The sequence below is a fragment of the Eleutherodactylus coqui genome, chromosome 6 (assembly GCF_035609145.1).
Source record: "Eleutherodactylus coqui strain aEleCoq1 chromosome 6, aEleCoq1.hap1, whole genome shotgun sequence".
NCBI classification, from domain to species: Eukaryota; Metazoa; Chordata; class Amphibia; order Anura; family Eleutherodactylidae; genus Eleutherodactylus; species Eleutherodactylus coqui.
The window spans coordinates 49,933,464-49,952,264 of record NC_089842.1 but is presented as its reverse complement, the minus strand read 5'-3'; the positions used below and the strand labels follow the sequence as shown (position 1 = coordinate 49,952,264).

General features: G+C 43.6%; 1 protein-coding gene across 2 annotated transcripts in view; it reads right to left on the bottom strand.

Annotated features, from left to right (window-relative positions):
* LOC136632135 (Golgi integral membrane protein 4-like) overlaps window positions 1–17,894 on the bottom strand; it is a 163,871-nt gene extending 145,977 nt beyond the window's left edge. Inside the window, exon 1 of one of the 2 annotated variants that reach the window (XM_066606794.1) lies at window positions 17,330–17,894. In XM_066606794.1, the coding sequence (XP_066462891.1) occupies window positions 17,330–17,516 (187 nt within the window). In that variant the 5' untranslated portion in view covers window positions 17,517–17,894. The remainder of the gene's footprint in view (window positions 1–17,329) is intronic. The other variant, XM_066606793.1, reaches the window with a different exon arrangement.
* Window positions 17,895–18,801: the final 907 nt, after the last annotated feature.

Here is an 18,801-nt window from a genome sequence, read left to right as displayed (position 1 = left end):
CATGACAGTCCCATCCGCCACCAAACATCGCGGGCACGTTGCAGTTGGGAGCAGGCCCATTGTGCACAACCTGGAGGGGGTATAATATATGTGGTGCAGAAACCTAACTTGGATGAGCTTGTCTCTAGCGCTAACCAGGGGGGGACCAGATCCACCCAATAGATCCTCATCCTCCCCTGAAGTCAGGTCAGGGATGTCCTCCTCCCATCTCTGTACGGCCCTCTCGCCTAGCGGGGCCAGGTGTTGCGCTGTATGGGCATAAAAACTCGACAGCGGTTTGACAAGATTGCACATCTGCGCCAGCCTCTCCAGTCGCGTCATGGATAGCGGGACAGACAAACCTCCAAACTGAGCCCTGGCTACATCTCGCAATTGGTAGTACCTAAAGTAGGAGTTTTCGGGCAGGCCATGGGCTATCCGTAGCTGCATAAAGGTGCAGAACTTGCCCTCGCTGACTATGTCAGAGAGGACATTGACGCCCGTCGTCTCCAGAAGGCGGACTCCGGGAAGCTCTGGAAGTGTGGCAGTTTGGGGTTATTCCAGAGGGGAGTGTGTGGAGATTGCGCAGTCTCCTCTGCAGTGGACAGTCTCGTGACCCGTTGCCAGACCTCCAGCGTCACCAGCATGGGAATGGGTAGAGGGCCGACCGAGGAGGAGGGGGACGCTCAGTAGCAGCCCCCGTACGTTCTGTGCAGGGTCCACCATTCTACGTTCCAGGCCCACTGCTGGGTTGGATTATTTCTAACATTTATTGGATGTGAAACTTCAGTTTTAAAAGGGGTTGTTCTATCAATAGCAACTCAGCGGGGTTTTGCTGCTCAGCACCGCCGCTAATCAGCAGCTTGCTGGGCCGTTGCACTCGTACATTAAGCTGATTTCGGCAGGTAGCAGACAGCTCTGTTCCCACTGCAGGCAACATTCCTATTGAAGTTAATGGGAGCTGTAGATGTAATACCAAGCCTGGCCACTGCAGTGGGAATAGAGCTGTCTGCTTCCTGTGGAAATTAGCTCAGTGCATGAGCACCCTGGTACAGTAAACCGCAGATCAAAGGGGGTCCTGGATGCCAGACCCACACTGATTTACTATAGGCGGCCATCAATAGTTTACAACTGGACAATCCCTTTAAAACTCCTAATACATTTTAGAGACAACAGAAGTTTGCACTGGTGAGGCGTTATTAGCTCTTTAGCACCCTTGAGCATTTGGGGTGGTGTGCTGTCCATGCAATTCCACGGACAGCACATGGTCCCCATGGAAAAACTTGTGGTATATCCGATTTGTGACATTATATAGCATAATGTCAGTACATGTCAATGTACAGGGTCCATGTATATGGGACAGCAGGTTATAAACGAAGTGTGAACCCAGCTGTCACATTTGCTAGGCATATCAGTTTGCCGAAAGACCTACGATTTCAGAGTAAAGCACCGATATTAACTTGAGAACAGATATAACTGGTAGCCTAGTAAAATGTAGGAATCCAATCGATGTAGAACAACTAATTAGCACCATCAAAAGAGCTCTAATACCGGAGCTAATAAATGAAGCCAGAACCGCCCAAACCAGACCGACCTCTTAAGCAGAAGATCCGCCCTGAAAAAGGTGACCCCACTACGGGAAAGAAGCCGGTATCTGATTAGAACTGAAGTGGCAAGTGAACTCATTAATTAATTACCAAAAATACCAAGTACTAAACTAGAAGCAAACTATAAAAACTAGCACCAAAAACTAGGTGCCACAGAACACAGAAGGAGCCGATTTAAATATCCTACCCGAAAGCCTGATAGGCTGACTGGAGTAAGAGACAGACCAACCAACCTAACAGCACTGCAAACAATGGTCTGGGGATGACACCATGACGTCACTTCAGACCAGCCCACAACCTGGGAGTCACAGCGCAGTCGGCACCATGGCACCAGCCCAATGCTACATTCTTTGGTCAAGGCTTTGCCACCATTGTGTTTATGGTTTTGACTACAAAACTATCCAGAACTGCAACAGCAGCAAAATACGTCCATTTTTTTGCATTTGTAGTATGCTGTACAGGAATGGTGCCACGTCGACTGTACAAATCTCCCTCCTATATGGATAGTTTTCCAATAAATCAGTGAAGGCAAAATAGATCTGTAGTCCATTAGGTGTCAGAGGACAGTCTAGACTTCATAGAGTTGTAGCAAACGCTTAGCCAGCTATGAGAAGAATTAGGCAGTTTCATTCAATGGCTTTCAGTATGAATGTTCTCATTCATTGATAGCAAGCAGAGTTGTTAAACAGAAAGTCCACCATGTTGAAAAGTTACAGAACTTCTCCTTATATAATAATTAGGCTACATCTGCCCAATCCAAGAGATCCCAGCAACACCTGATGTGACCTTCCAGACTGGATTTTAGTGAGGAACATCCAAGTGTAAATAGAGAATTACTGTATAAATAGACAAAATAGTTCTCTGTCTGACATTTTATATATTTATTTATGACTCAAACTCACAAGGTCAAGCTTCAAAATACTGACAAATGTATCAAAAACTTTAGCCTAGAACTTCATAAACCATAGTAAGGGTGGTTACCCACATGGAATTTTTTGCAATCCACCCCCCAAAATGCCTGAAAATGCCACCAAGAAGAAAGAAAACAAAAAACATGAACTAAATTTGTGATAAGCCTTAAAAGGAGTTGTACCAGAATTGCAAGTTATCCAGTAAGCGAGACCCCCGCCAATCTGGAGAACGGGACCCCCGTGTCTTGCTCCCCTGGCACTGTGGGAAACTGGGGGTGGTTGCTTTTTATCCCTGCAGTGGTGTCACTATGACTAGGGTGCTGGCAGTCAGCGGTTCATTCATTTCAATGCGGCTGATGGAAATACCTGAGCAGCACCCACTTGGGTATCTCCACAGTACCACTGAAAGAAAACGAAGTGCTGTGAACTCTTGCATGACCAGCACTTCATTGTCTCCCCCTCCCTGTAGTGGGTGAAGTAACCCCGCAGTAGAGAGAATGGGGGAACATGGGGCCCCTGTTCTTGAGATCAGCGGGGTTCTCAGTACTGAGACACCCCACCCCCCCAGCGATCCTCAAGTTATATCCTATCCTGCGAATAAGGGATCACTTGAAATTCTGGTGCAACCTCTTAAGTGGTCCCCTGAGCCTTCAACAAACTCTCCATAAAGCAATCATACAGGCGATTAGAAGAGACTTTGTAATTTAACTTAGTGAGGAAAATACTTTGTACTCCATTTATTAGCTTTCTTCATCCCCTCCCCCTAAAACAGTCATTCACTCTGAAAAGCTGTTAATCATTCTGGTAAACAAAGGCAGACCAACAGCTCACTGACAGATCAGATTACTTGTTGCCCATAGAGGTCTTTAGTGAGGCCAGTGCATCTGAAACAGAGAGAATCAGCAAGACTCACACAGCCTGTATTGCAGCTAATAGTGGTTATTTTTCACAGCTACTGGAATCACATCTACACTGCTCAGTACTTCTCTATAATTCTTTCCATGCTGCTTCTCTATACATTAGAGATGACAGGGGAGGAGAATTTTCTCTAAGTGTGCAGCATATAGAAGACACAGCGGCAGTCTACAGCTACTAACTTAAGGAAAACTGAAAATCAGTAATAGATATTTTTGGAAAAAAGCAAATAGAAAAAAAAAAATGCTAAAAGTTGCGAAATACAAGTCATAATAGCCTGAAATGGTGTTCGACCACATGACCGCTCATTCTCAAGTCACCTGAAAAATTAGGCACACTTTAAAAATTCATTCATCTTGAATATCAAGCGCCACATTATGACCGGAATATCAGCGTGTCCAAGTCTATACATCCTGGATACTCACAGCAAGGGCTATACTGAGAGTGCAATTATCAGGCAGTCGATCGCCACAAGAAGCAAAACCCATACAGCCATACATGGCATTATTGAAAGAACTCACTCGAGACTGGCCCACATTCTCTTCTACATATTTTATATCTGGATCCATGATTACAAGCCAATAAATCCTCAGGAATAAACGCCTCTCCAGGAGATTCTCAGTGGACTTTTCAGAAGGAACAACAGCCATGTTACCCATACCAGCTCAAAGTTTTCTTTCTTTGTTATATGATACTATCCAAAATCAAAACTTGTATCCGATTGGTTGACAGAATAGTCCATCTCTCTGGTTGTTATGGGCATATTGTATAAGTTGACAGAGAAACATCTTAAAAGCAGTTTTCTGACCTAAAGTGGTCCTGTCCTCAGATTAACTCATCAATAGTTGGTTGACAAAGATCCAGCGCTCAGAATTCCCGGCAATCAACTCATTGTCCTGCCTGCATTCAGGGCATTGTGGCTGTATATGGTCATCGGGGGTCAGAGCAGAAAGTCTTATATGCAGCTTGACTCCCACTGAAATCAATGCTGGTCAAGCAGCCTCTTAGACTTTCTGCTCTGAATACAGAGCTGGAAATGTAATACTGTGTTCCCCTGAAAGTAGGACCTACCCTGAAAATAAGCCCTACCCAAAGTGTCAGGGGGAGGAGATGGCTTGAAATATAAGCCCTACCTGGAAAATAAGTCCTAGCTACACAATATAAAAAAGAAAAAGAAGATATTGTATAAAGAAAAACAAAACAAAAAAATATTTACCTAGCAGGCGGCATCTGGGTCCTTCCCTCTGGTCCCTGAAGATCTGGCGCTCTTGCTTCAGTCCTCAGCAGTCAACAGAACATCGCTTCCTGGTGATGGAGCTCGTAAACCCCGCCTCCAGGAAGCAATGGCTCTGATTTGCTCTCGAGCGCCACGGTTCAGCCAATCAGAGCCATCGCTTGCTGGAGGTGGAGTTTACGTACCCAGTTACCAGTAAGCGTTGCTTTGTCAGTGGCTGAGGACTGAAGCAAGAGCGCTGAAGCTCCGGAGACTTACGGGAGGGACCCGGAAGGTGCCTGTTAGGCAAGTACTAGACATCCCCCAAAGATAAGACCCTGTGCCTCTTTTGGGGCAAAAATTAATAAAAGACAGGGTCTTATTTTCAGGGAAACACGCTTCAAGCTGCCTCGGAGACTTCCTGTCCAGACTCAGATGACAATTTCACCCTTCTTGCACTGACAGCGGGCTAGATGATCAGCTGATCACCGGGAGCAGCAGGAAGATAATTTACATATTCCTCGTGCGTTCTGGGAAGAGTGAAGAGTCACTGAGTAGGACGATAGCTGGGTTTACCCGGGCCTAGCTCCTTGGGGGACATTGCCAGACTAGGGGTTGGAGCTCCAGGAAGATAACTTGCAAGTTTTAACACTTTGTAACATCTTAAGGTCCTTTAACATGGGACGAATGTGAGGCAAACGACATTCGTCCCTGTGGCTCCGCGCTCCTGTCCTCTTGCACAGGAGCTAACAAAGCAGGCTGGTTCACGAGCGGCCAGCAGGGCAGTGCAGGAGATTTCTGTCCTCTCGCTCCCCCGCCCCTCCCTCCATTCACATAACACAGCGGCTGTTCACTACTGAACGGCGGCTGTTTAAAGAGCACGATGAGCTTCATCGCTGATCTTTTATGCTGCATAAAAGATCAGCGCTGAAGCTCATCATTCAGCTTAAACAGCTGCCGTTCAGTAGTGACCTGCTGCTGTGTTATCTCAATGGAAGGGGAAGGGGAAGGGAGAGGGGTGGGGGGGAGCAAGAGGAGAGAAATTTCCTGCACTGCCCCGCCCCCTGCTGGCCACTCCGTGACCTAGTCTGCTCTGCAGGAGCACGGGAGCGCGGAGACACAGGGACGAGTGTGGGGCATCGTTTGCCTGACATTCGTCCTGTGTAAATGGACCTTAATAGGTTAAATATCTTTACGAAAACTATTAGAAGTTTAGAGAGGGCATCAACTATGTACAACATGGAAGGGAAGAACGGTCATATGGTGAGCTGCAATGTATGCTCTATGTTTACAGATCTACAAGAGAAGCCAAACCTCACCTGCCAGAAATGCAAGCTTGCGTCTCTATTGGAGTAAAAGATGTAAAGTCTTTGGCTTCTACACTGAAACTCATGAGGATTTCTTTGACAGAGCAGAAGTAACTCTTCAGAACATTGCAGGAAAATACATTTTCAGTTTACCTGCAGAGGAATGAAAGCATGTGACCCAAAGAAGCCAGAGGATCAGGAGTCAGTCAGCACCCATACTACACAGGAACCAGTACCTGGCTCTCACACAGGAGGACAATGAAGAGGTACATCAAGAAATGACTTTGACAAAGAACAGTCTAGTACACACTCAGAAACCTGTTGTGAAGAAGAAAAGAAGAGTGCTGGTTGTGGAAGATTCCCTATTGAGAGGAATAGAGGCAGCTTTCGGCAAACCCCAGAAACTCACGAGAGGTGTACTGTCTCCAGGTGCACAAATCAAAGATGAGCCTGATAGAACTGAAGAGTCTTGATGGCCTACAGACTACTACCCATTGCTACTACGGTAATACATGCAGAGACAAATAACACTCAAAAAAAGGACCCTGCAACTATCTGCAGAGAATTTGAAGATCTAGGCATGAACGTGAAGGAACTAGAAGCACAGGTGGTCTTCTCGTCTGGCCTTCCAGTGGATTGCTCATGGACTATGGAGATGGAACAGGAGTCTAGAGGTGAACTGGCTACGTTGATTGTGCAGTCAGCAAAAGATTTGGATTTCTAGACCATGGAGTGAAAAAGACAAGTATGTATATATTCGGTAGGGGCCTTGCTACACTTATTAGGAGAGCATTAAACTAGAACAATATGGCAAGGGAAGTGAAAGGCCAGGTAAATATATATATATATATAGATAATTAATACATTTGAGAACCTCGCTCTTAGAAGTGAAAAGAAAGAACAAAGACAAAAAAAAAAAAAAAAAATTCAGAAGGAAAGTAGAGGAGTAAGAGACACCGATCACAAACTAAAATGTTTCTACACAAATGCACAAAGCATGGGAAACAAACAAGGAGAATTGGAGCTCCTAACACAGGAAGAGAAATATGATGTCATAGGCATCACGGAAACTTGGTGGAAAAACCAATATGGGTCTTTCTCTACTGGGTTTTCGGCCATCCTGGATGTGAGCGGTGCCAGGAGGTCGGTCACCCCCAAACAAGTAAGATCCTGATATTTATTGATACAGCTTAACGGAGCGCTAAAGTATTTTTCTTCTGTCCTGATTGCAGGAAACTTGGTGGAATGATACACATGATTGGAATACAAGGCTTGAAATATACAATTTACTTATAAGAAACAGACAATAAAAAAGGGGAAGAGGTATTGCGTTGTATGTTAGAAAAGCATATCTTTTCCCCTTAGGGAGAACACCTAGGCGGTGAGTGAGGAGACTCAAATGGCCATGCACGCTCCTCTGGGTAATATGCAAATAAGGGAGATGGAATAATACCTCCAATAGGTGGCACTGTGGAGGTATTATTCCATCTCCCTTATAGGAAATCATATAACACAGAGATTCAAGCTTCAGAGCATAGTTGTTCTGTAGAAACAGTTTGGGTAAGAATACAAGGGGGGAACAAAGGACACCATTGTAGGCATTTACTGTAGGCCGCCTGGACAAGCAGAAGATATTGATGAAATCTTTCTACATCTGATGGTCAAGCTCTCAAAAAAGCATGACATAGTGATCATGGGAGATTTTAACTAACCGGACATTTGTTGGGAATCTCTCTCCGGCAAAAGAAATGGATCCAACAAATTCTTATCCGCTCTTGCTGACAACTTTATCTTCCCAAAGGTAAAAGAGAAAACAAGGGGATCTGCTATCTTGGACCTAATTTTTATGGCACTTTTACACGGGACAGTCGGCTAAATTTCGTTAGCGCTTGTGCAGAGCGTTTAGACAGACTGAGTTTGCTGGTTCCCACTCAGCGCATCACCATCCACGTGAAGCGCTGAGCGGGGAGCATTTACGTGGAACGAGAAGCCAGCAATATTCGTTATCGCTGACTTAGTCGGCCTAAAAACGTGCGAACCAACAGTTTGCGGTTTTTTTCTGCATTTACACTGCAAGATGATCGCTCAAATTTGTGTGTTTGAAACACTTTTGAACGATAATCTTTACATGTAAATGGGCCATTACCAACAGGGAGGAAGAGGAAATGGTTGAGGAAGGGTGGCTGAGACCTTAGGAGGCAGCAATCATCAATTTTAGATATCAAGGGTGGGAAGGCCTGAGAAGACTCAGACCCCAAGGTTGGATTTCCGAAAGGCAGATTTAATTAACTCAGAAAGAGGATAGGAAGAATCCAATGGCTGAATGGTCTTAAGAAATGTCCAAGAAGGTTGGGAAATATTGCGAAATGAGATTCTCAAAGCAGAATCGTTAGGAAATCTCTATAAAAAAAAAAAAAAAAAAAAAAAGGAAGAATGGGAAGCATTTAGGCTAGGCTCACACAAGCATATTTGGATTGCTTTTTACGCATGTAGAACACAGGTACATTGCAGCAATTCAAATACATTGATTTTCGCGTTTACATTAACACTAGCGTTTCTTCATTGCGTATAATACACGAGTAAAAAAAGAATGCAGCTTGTCCTAATTTACTGAGTATTACGCGTGATAGAGGCCTATTGTTCTCAATCGGTGTGTACTAAATACGCCGGTTAACACCACGGTAAATTACTACATGTATATGCTCGTGTGAGCCCAGGCTTAAAGAGACCAGGATGGATGAACACAGAACTTAAATATATGCTAAGAGGAAGAAAAATATGTTCAAAGGGAAAGATTGAGTGTGTGTGTGTGTGTGGGGGGGGGGGGAATATCTAAAGAAGAATATAATGCAGTCTGCAGAAACTGTAGGGCAAGTGTCAGAAAAGCTAAAGCTAATAATGAATTAAGGCTTGCAACAGAGGCCAAAAGCAATAAAAAGGGATTTTGGAGGGGTATGTCAAAAGAAAAGGCAAAGATGCTATAAGAGGTTTACAGGATGAAAATGCTGAATTGCTTAAAAATGATGTTGAGAAGGCCAAACTTCCTATTTTGTATCAGTTTTCTCTCAGTAAATGTAATATGAACTGCTTTTTCTTGAGCTATTGGAGAAATTAAAGAATGCAGGCTATCTATAAGTAGAGATATGGTGAGGGAACACATAACTAACTTAAATGAATTCGAGTCTTCACGTCCAGATGAATTACATCCTAGGATACTAAAGGAAGCAGCAGAGGTAATTGCGAAACCACTCACCGTAATCTTTGAAAATTCCTGGAGAAAAAAGAAGGCCCAGAAGATTGGAGAAGGGCAAATGCTGTCCCTATCTTCAAAAAAGGGAAGAAGGTGGACCCAGGAAACTACAGGCCTGTGAGCCTGACATATACCGGGAAAGCTCTTTGAACAAATGAAACAGCATGTATGCAAGTACTTGGATGATGGAGTAATTAACCAGAGCCAGCATGGGTTTGTAACAAACAAGTCATGCCAGATAAATCTAATTTCCTATAACAGAACCACTGACTGGGTTGATCAGTGAAATGTGGTAAATATAGTATAACTTGACTTAAGGAAACCATTTGACAAACTATCTCATGCCATCCTTCTTGAAAAAAAATATGACCAGATGTGGGATAGACAAGGCAACGGTTGTTGGATTCACAACTGGCTGAGTGATTGTACTCAAGGAGTCATAAATGGCTGCACATCCAATTGAAAGAAGTGGTACTCCACTTAAGACCAAAGGCTCTGCCCTAGGCCCAGTGTGGTTCAACATTTTATAAATGATCTACATGAGGGAATTGAGGGGAAAAAAAAAAAAAAAAAAAAAAAAAAAAAAAAAAATCGATCAAATTGATGACAAAGCTTAGAGGGATAGTTAACACTAGAGAAGAGATTTAGACAAGCTTGAACAGTGGGTGATGACTAAGAGAATGGTACACGGGGGTGCTGATAAGTATTGAGCCTTACCCAAAAAAAAAAAAATTGAGCTAGGAAGCTGAAAATTGCAGGGTGTACTTGTCTATATTCAATGATACAAAAATCAACTTCCCAGGATTTTAAGGGGTCTTTTTCCGGTCCAAAGTGAACATGGCAGCATCTCCAAAGACGTTCAGTGTGGAAGAGCATAGGACCATAATCAAGTTACTGTTCCTCCAAGGGAAAGATGCAAAGCAGATCCATGATGAAATGCCACCAACTTTGGGTGACAGTGGCGTGCCATATGCACTAGTTAAACGTTGGGTTTAGAGATGAGCGAGCATACTCGCTAAGGACAATTGCTCAAGCGAGCATTGTCCTTAGCGAGTATCTTCCCGCTCAGAAGAAAGATTTGGCTGCCGGCGCAGGTGACAGGTGAGTTGCGGCAGTGAGCAGGGGGGAGCGGGAGAGAGAGATCTCCCCTCCGTTCCTCCCAGCTCTCCCCAGCCGCTCCCCACCTGTCGGCAGCCGAATCTTTTCTTCCGAGTGGGCAGGTACTCGCTAAGGGCAATGCTCGCTCATCTCTAGTTGGGTTGTAAGTTTTAAAACTGTCCATTTCATTGTTGAAAGTAAGGAACCCAGTGGAGGCCTGTCTCCATCTCCTTGCCTGCAAATGGGAAAACCATCCATGATATGATCATGGAAGACCACCAAATATCAGCCAAAAGTATTGCTACATATCTGGGGAGAGAGTTGGTGCCGTTATCCACAAAAACTTGGGAATGAAAAAGCTTACAGCCAAGTAGATCCCAAAACTTGACAACCAAACAGAAGAGGAGACATCGGTGGCTGTTTTAAAGCATTTTGCAAGAAAAGAGTCAGATTTCCTGGACAAACTGGTAACTGGTGATGAGGCATGGATCTACTGTTTTAATCCAGAGACAAAGGAACAGTCTAAGGAATGGAGGCACAGTAGTTCCCCCAGGTCAAAGAAGTTCTGTGTGCAAGAGTCAGCGCAGAAGCAAATGGCAATCATTTTTTGGGATAAGAAGGGAGTTCCGCTCGCGGACTACCCCCCAAAGGGTTCAGCCATCAATGCAACATATTACTGTTCGTTATTGACAAAGCTGAGGCAAAATATTAAGGAAAAACATTGAGGAGAGCTCTCCAAAAGGTGTCACCCTGTTGCATGACAATGCTCCCGTCACACACTGCAGGGCCAGGATTGCAAAAATGACCTCCTTAGGCTTTCAACTGATGCCCCATTAACCCTATTCATCTGACCTGGCTCTGTCTGACTACCATCTATTCACTAATCTCAAAAAACACCTAAAGGGACAACGGTTTGGGAGTGTTTTGGAGGAAACTAATGCTGCAAATGAGTGGTTTGACCAGCACTTGGAAGAAGTTTATTTGCAGGGACTTAAAAAGCTGCAGGAGAGATGTTGCAAGTGCATTGGCACCCTGGGGGATATGTAGCATAGTGTGGCAGTTTCAGTTTCCTAGCTCAATTTTTTTCTGTGTAAGGATTAATACTTATCAGCACCCCCTCTTATTTAACAGGGAGAAATGTAAAGTCCTACATCTGGCCAAGAAGAACACACACGAACACACACACGAACACACACACACGAACACACACACACACACGAACACACACACACACAGGCATTGGGCTAAGCAGAAGCACATGTGAAAAAGACTTGGGTATACTAATCGATCATAGACTGAACATGAGTCAACAATGTGATACAGCAGCCAAAAAGGCAAACACAATTCTGGGATGTATTAACAGAAGCATGGAGTCTAGATCACGTGAGGTAATTATCCGCCTCTACTCTTCCTTAGTCAGACCTCATCTGGAATACAGTGTCCAGTTCTGGGCACCCCACTTTAAGAAAATAAATTGACAAACTGGTTCAGAGAAGAGCTGTTGGGATGGTGACCGGTCTGCAAATCATGTCCTATGAGGAACGGTTAAAGGATCTGGGAATATTTAGCTTGCAAAAAAGTAGGCTGAGAGGAGACTTAATAGCGGTCTACAAATATCTGAAGAGTTGTCACAGTGCAGAGGGATCAGCCCTATTCTCATTTGTACAAGGAAAGACTAGAAGCAATGGGATGAAACTGAAAGGGAGGAGACACAGATTAGATACTAGAAAAAAAAAACGGACAGTGAGGGAGATCAGTGAGTGGAACAGGTTACCACAGGAGGTAGTGAGTTCTCCTTCAATGGAAGTGTTCAAACAAAGGCTGGAAAAATCTGTCTGGGATGATTTAGTGATCCTGCATTGATCCGATGGTTGGATTCAATAACCCTGGAGGTCCCTTCTAACTCTACGATTCTATTGAGGACCTATCCTGAGTTTAGGTCATCAATAATATTTGCTCAGAAAGCCCCTTTAAATATTTTTTTTAACTGCTGACAGAAAAATAAAATACTGCAGCTCCAGTGCCATATGGTGCCACACTCTGGTTTGGCTTCCATTAATAGGTCGTATTGCAAGGCTTCCTAAAAGTTTGGAAATTTACTCATAGGGTAAGCTACCTTCTGATAGGTGGAGCTATGGAGGATTATTTCATCACTCATTTGCATAGCTTTTTCCCCAGGATGCATTTCATGGCTTTTTAGACGTCTTACACCTTTTATAGTGCTCTTCAAAAAGGAGAAACATTACCTCTTTGGCCTCACATTGATGGCCTCAAATCTAGCCAAATAGAACCCTACTGTGCTTTGGATAAGGGACAAGAACAGCTGATGTACATGGGTATTCCCCTTTGGCTTACATCCATAGACATGTCGTAAGGCCTCTTAAATAGCTGGATATTAAGTCAGAGAGTAAGCCACGATATACGCTGTGGAGGATTATTTCATCAGTCATCTGGATACCTGTAAAATTGGTAGGGCGGGACAGATCAAGCATACCAGGTGATGAGCACTGGAGGGTCATTTGTCAGGATGGTCCCGTGATAGACCATGCCAGTCGTAATTATATGCAAAATGTGTAGAAGAGATATAACAGGATAGATTAATAGATTAGTGTGCTTGCTCTTAGTCTGCCATAAAACGTGCCAGTTTGGCACAATCCTGGTACGGTGCATCAAGTTTTAGATCCATTTATGAAACCCAGAAAGAATAACTCACAATGCATCATTTGACAAGGAGTCATGGCTTTAATGCAACTAATTTTGCAACAAAATTTTGGTGCAAACTAAGCCAGCCAATAGAGGGTAAAAATAGACCAAAACACAAAATAAAAAATCCAAAGATGTGCCAAATTGAGCCACTGTGGTAAATTTGGTGTATTTGTACACCATGTGGTCTAAGTTTACACTAATTAGACAAGATTAGGCCCATTAAGGGAGCAATAAAAATGGAATTCCTGCCGGAAGGAATCCCATTCTATGAATGAACGGACCCTATTGACTATAATGGGCTTTCACCATGCTTTCTGGCATTTTCCCAGATAAAAATTGTGCAGAATGCTGAGCCATTTTGTTCATGATTTTGGGATGATCTGCCTCAAAACCTCTGACGCAGATATGAGCAGAGCCTCAGTATATCTGTCTCAATGTGCTTTATTTATTATAGCAACCCACTGGTTTAAAGCCAAAATTGTATACTGGGAAGATAATCTGTAGTTCTTCTCTGCTGTCCCTCCGATCAACCGGGTCCTGTTTGCGGAATTGCTGGAGCCATCTTGGATGCCTAAAATCAGGCCCCAAATCAGCAGATTGGAAGGTCGGCAGGGAACAATGGTGGGTAATATACCTCTCTGCCCCTACTGTTTCAGGATAGAATTTTTCCCCCAAAACCAAAGGGTTGCTTTAATTTTCCTTGTGGTGGTCATATTGGAGGCCCACACTCGGTTCCTGTAATGTGGTCATAGACAATACAGCAGGACATGTGCACTTTATTGTACTTGCAATGAATGGGAGTTGTTCAAAAACTACACTATGCCCATGTACGTTATACAGATATGGGCACCCCATTTGATTTTAGTTGTTCAGCTCCATCTTTGGAGTACTGGAACTAGTAGATCTTGCACATGCCAAATCCAATATGACCCCATTTACTATTAAGGGGTCTATCTGGTTTCTAACATGCTGGCCAAAGTTTTCCCACACAAAATATCACATTTATCCTGAATGTCAAAAATAAAAATAAAAATTGCAGTGCCGGAATTGTGCATTTTTAGTTATCTCTTCTCTGAGAAAAAAAATATTGAATAAAAAGCGATGTTGTATGTACCCCAACATGATACCACCACAAACTACAAGTCACCCCACAAAAAAAAAAACCAAAAAAAAAAAAAACCCACACAGCGCCATCAACGGAAGAATAAAATTATGGGGATCAGAATTTTGTGACCAAAATTTGGTATGGCTGTTATAGTACTGATCCACAGAATAAGAGGCAACATCTTTTGACATTACTGTGAAATATATTTTCAGAATCAGGTGGCCCAGCCGAATAAAGCATATCCATGCGCGTTGAGGCCCAGAACATCCCGAACGGCATATCTGCATACATGGGCCTAATGTACGTATCATGCTGAGTATCTATGGACTGGTAAATTCCTGATTTTAAACATGATCGCTATATCTTCCCCATTGGAGCGCCTCCCAGGGAAATATGGGCAAAATATTAAACCTGGGTTTCCTACAGATTTTCCCCGCATACACTCAACCCGCCTTGATGATGTCATGAAAAGGCTGGCGAGGGTCTGGTTCTGTGGAAGCTTTGAAATTAAGTGCGTTCTTTATCCAAATTGTCAATCCACGGAGATATGCCAAGGCATATGGACTGTCCCTTTGCTTCTGGAATTCCACCAATCAGAACATTGGACCGATATCAGAGTCTGGTGACTTGTTTAATTTCTCCTGTTTATTTTAAAATCCTGCCTGGTTGTGTATTACCTGTATTTCCTTATACTCAAGTGTAACAACCTTTTTTTGTACATATCTATATTTGCACTGCCAGACCTTTTCTAGAATAAATCTACAATTTATCAGTTAAGCCTTGTCCGTTTTAAAACGGCAAAATCTGAAGATTGAGTTCATAATTCATTAGTCTTGGTTCCAGTTTACCTATAACAAACTGGTGGTGGCAGCATCTTTTTGTTGGCAATTGTAGAGCTCTGGAGTGCGCTACAACGGATAGGTGGTGATTTGTGCTTTTGGTCTGCATGGGGCAGGACCTGTGGAAAGCTGGATACAAATCAGCCTGTATTCTACCGACTCCAAGCTTGAAATACTACTAGAGTGATTGATTGAGGTTCTCCCGTGACGGTTGGTAGGGGCAAATACGCTTGGAATAGTCGATCCGCGAGTAATAGGGGACAGAGGCGAGATCAATAGGTATCGTCCCCTCTCCTCTCATTGTGTATGTGACAGGAGTGTGATAGACATGATGATTAGTCAGTGTAAAATGTCTATCGATTTGTACTAAACTAGATGTATTACGCAGCTGTAGTGACTAACTCTTAGAGGCTAATGACTGCATAATTTCATTATAGTAATTGCTGGACAATGGTGAAAAGATGTGTGTTTTGTGACTTCAGCCTAATGTGGAACTCTGCTGCATAAGGAAAGAGTTAAATCACAGTGTTATATGTTATTGCTTGTGTTCATCTTGAGTGTTTTCCCAGTCCTTCTCTATCCCCCACACAGAATCTTCTTCAACAAAGAGATATTTACTTTCATTTTCAGGTTTGGCCACGTTGTTAAGACAAAGGCTCCTACTTGAGAGAGGTGGGGAGGGGGGAGGCGGGGAATTCTATATAACCCAGCGAATAAGAATATATATGTTACTGATTTAATCTGTTGCACGCCCATTAAAGGGCGGTTATCATGTGTTATAATAAAAGCCTGAGACTCTACACATTTGGGTAGAGACTCTCCCAGTTTTAGACCAGCATTTTTGTCTGATCTGGTTGATGATGTGTGCACACTATACAATTTGGAAGCTACAGAAATACCCCGAAGCCTGCTGGAGAAAATATGATCTAGCACAGGAGGGCTCCCAATTCTTAGATTTGCTATGGGGCCCATGATTTCATTGCTCTCCCTGGTTAAAAATATTTTAAAAATTTGATCCAAATGATTTAGAACATCAAACAGTCCTTACCTGTGTCCTTGTCCCTGTTGCTGCAGCCCCGCGTTTTTCCTTGTCTGTGTTGAAAGGGGAAGTCAGGTGACTACTGCCTGCCAATCAGAGGCCACCGTTTAAAACTCCTGGCATCATGGTACAAGATGTGAGCATTGATGCCAGAAGGAGTAGTGATTTTGCAGCCTCTGCTTGGCAGGCATCGGGCACCCAATATCCACTGTCACAGACTTTCAGCAATTTTCAGCCATGTACAATACATTTCGGTGTTAGAGCTCATTCACATCAGTTTTGGTAGTTCTGTTCGGAACCTCTGTTGCCAATTTCCATTAGAAAACAGCAAGCTGTGCCATTTCATCCTGTAAATTCTGGCAAAATACCCAACTGCTTGCCAGAAAACTAACGGACCCAGTTCTAGTCAATGGGGGTCTGTTTAGCGCCATTCAGTTCTGTCACAAGATGGTTCCATTCGGTCAGGGGGTGCCATTTTCCTGCTCCCCAAATGGAACAGGAAAACTGAACTCCTTAATGCTAATGTGAACAAAGAAACACACACGCAAAATACATATCAATGTACATACGTTTTTGACGCGCCTTAAAGAAAAAATATGCATATGGTTCCAATACTCAAAGACGCATTGCATTCGCATGTAAATTGCATGGCATGCCAGTGCAAGGTTTGTTTTCCCCTACCATAGCGAATAATGGGCGATTCTTTAGGGGGGGGGGGGGGGGGAAACATGACGTGAAAGAATCCATTCATATGAAGGAGTCCTTTTACCATGTAAGATCTATCTGTCTCAAATACGGACAGAACTCACTCAGAAATCTCACCCCCGTGAATGTACCCCAAGAAAAACTATGGTCATCTTGACATAACAAAAAGCTATTGTGGAACAATTGAAAGGGTAAACAGAGCAGCGGCACAGAAAGTTACAACAACGCGTGGTAAAAGTTTCAAGTTAAACTTTGCTACATCTGTAAAACAAAAAAAAATTAAGCCCATTTTAGCTTGGCATCTCCCACATTTAGCCACTCTCCCATTCAGCTATTTATAATGAGTCCAGTGCTATAAACAAATGCATGTGTAAAATAAGAGGATGCCAAGTCTGCAGTGTGCCAGGCCATTCTTAGGAACTCTCACCCTCTTCCTGGGAACTTTGAAAAACTCTACTCAGTTCCTTGGCAGGAGGGAGAGAATAGGGAGGGTGGCATATGGCTGCACAGTTTCTCTCTCTTCTAGCTTGAGATGTAGATTGCTGCCTAATTAAATTAAAAGCTCTGGCTGCCCATCAGGAATTACAAAAACACCCCCCCCCCCCCCCCCCCCTTCCTTGCAAGAAGTGACCGGATGCCCATCTCCTTTGCTTACCTTGCAGTTGGGCAGACAGGGTTTCTTGCTGCTGCTTTAATTTCACAGATTGAGCCTCTGATGCCCTGGCTTTATTCTGCATGTAGTTGTATAAGTAGACCCCACTGCCCAGCCCCAGCACAGCCAGCATGCAGAAGGCTGTGTGGAGCAGACTCTTCTGCCTCCGGCTGCACACTCCAGTGCCCATGATCCAAGGTCCTCCTAGATTTACTCTGGCATAGGTACCCAGATGCACAACAGGAACCTCTCTCCTTTATCTACCAGTATATCAGGCTCTTGCTCAAGTCATCAGCAGGTCCCATTGCATCCTGATGTGTGCATAACATCCGCAGAGTGCCAGCAGGTGCCAGCCCCCCTTAAATCCACATGCAGCAAGAGCCCCCCTTATCCTGGCAACTTTACAGAGCACTGCTGGAAGGCTGCAGGGATCCCATGTCTCCTGTGCCCACTCTATGCCCACAGAGCAGCACACAGCTCCTGGCAGCAGCACATCTAGGAATCCCAGGATCTTGATCTCTTGCAAACTTGCAACATTTTCAAAGAGGAAGCTGCACTGAGTGACAAGGGAACCGGCCAATAGCACTGACACAAAAGCCACTGGTTCTCCAGGGAAGGAGGGGCTGCACTTCTTAAAGGTCTATGCCTCAGATTACTAGGTTTTTAACTCCTTCTTCACAGGAGTCAGAGTTCAGTGCCACTACAGACTGGTAATGTCCTGCAGCTCTCATCACCAACCAGGGGAAGCAGGAAGAGGATCCTGATAGCAACAGAACACCTGGAGTGATTGTGTAACATCAGGGGAAATAGTTACAAAGTAACTTTACACCCTCCATAAATGTTTATGGTTTGAAGTTTTACAAATAAGTGATACATATATACAGAAGTGCATACAGGAATGTATAAATGTGTTTTTTGTAGTTCCTATATTATTAACCCCTGAACACCGTTCTTTTTTCTTTTTTTCGATTTCTCCTCCCCTCTCTTAAAAAATCCTAACTCTTATTGACATAGCTACCTGAGGGCTTGTTTTTTGCAGAATGAATTGTATTTTTCCTTTGGTACCATTCAATATACTATATAATATACTGAAAAAAGTTAAAACTTTCCAAGTGGAACACAATCCAAAAATAACAAAATGCAACTTCTCCATCTTCGAAGGGGAGTCGTTTTTAGAATGCAGGAACTGCAGCAAAATACAAAAAAAAAAATACACCGCAGCTCTTGGTCGGCAATCCATCTGTAAGCTGCTCCCTGCATTTGACACTGATAAACTCCCCCCCTCGATTTTTTCCCAGCTTGCATAGGAGTCTATGGGAGTGAGAAGCGTATATCGGTCGAAAGAGAGCAAGGCAATCTTTTCTGGCAGCGTATGTGCCATTTTTTCCAGCGCAATGTCTTTGCACGGCTGAAAAAAATTGCTTGTCTGAAAAAATACATTGGAAGCTAATGATTCGGCCGATGTAATAACGCTT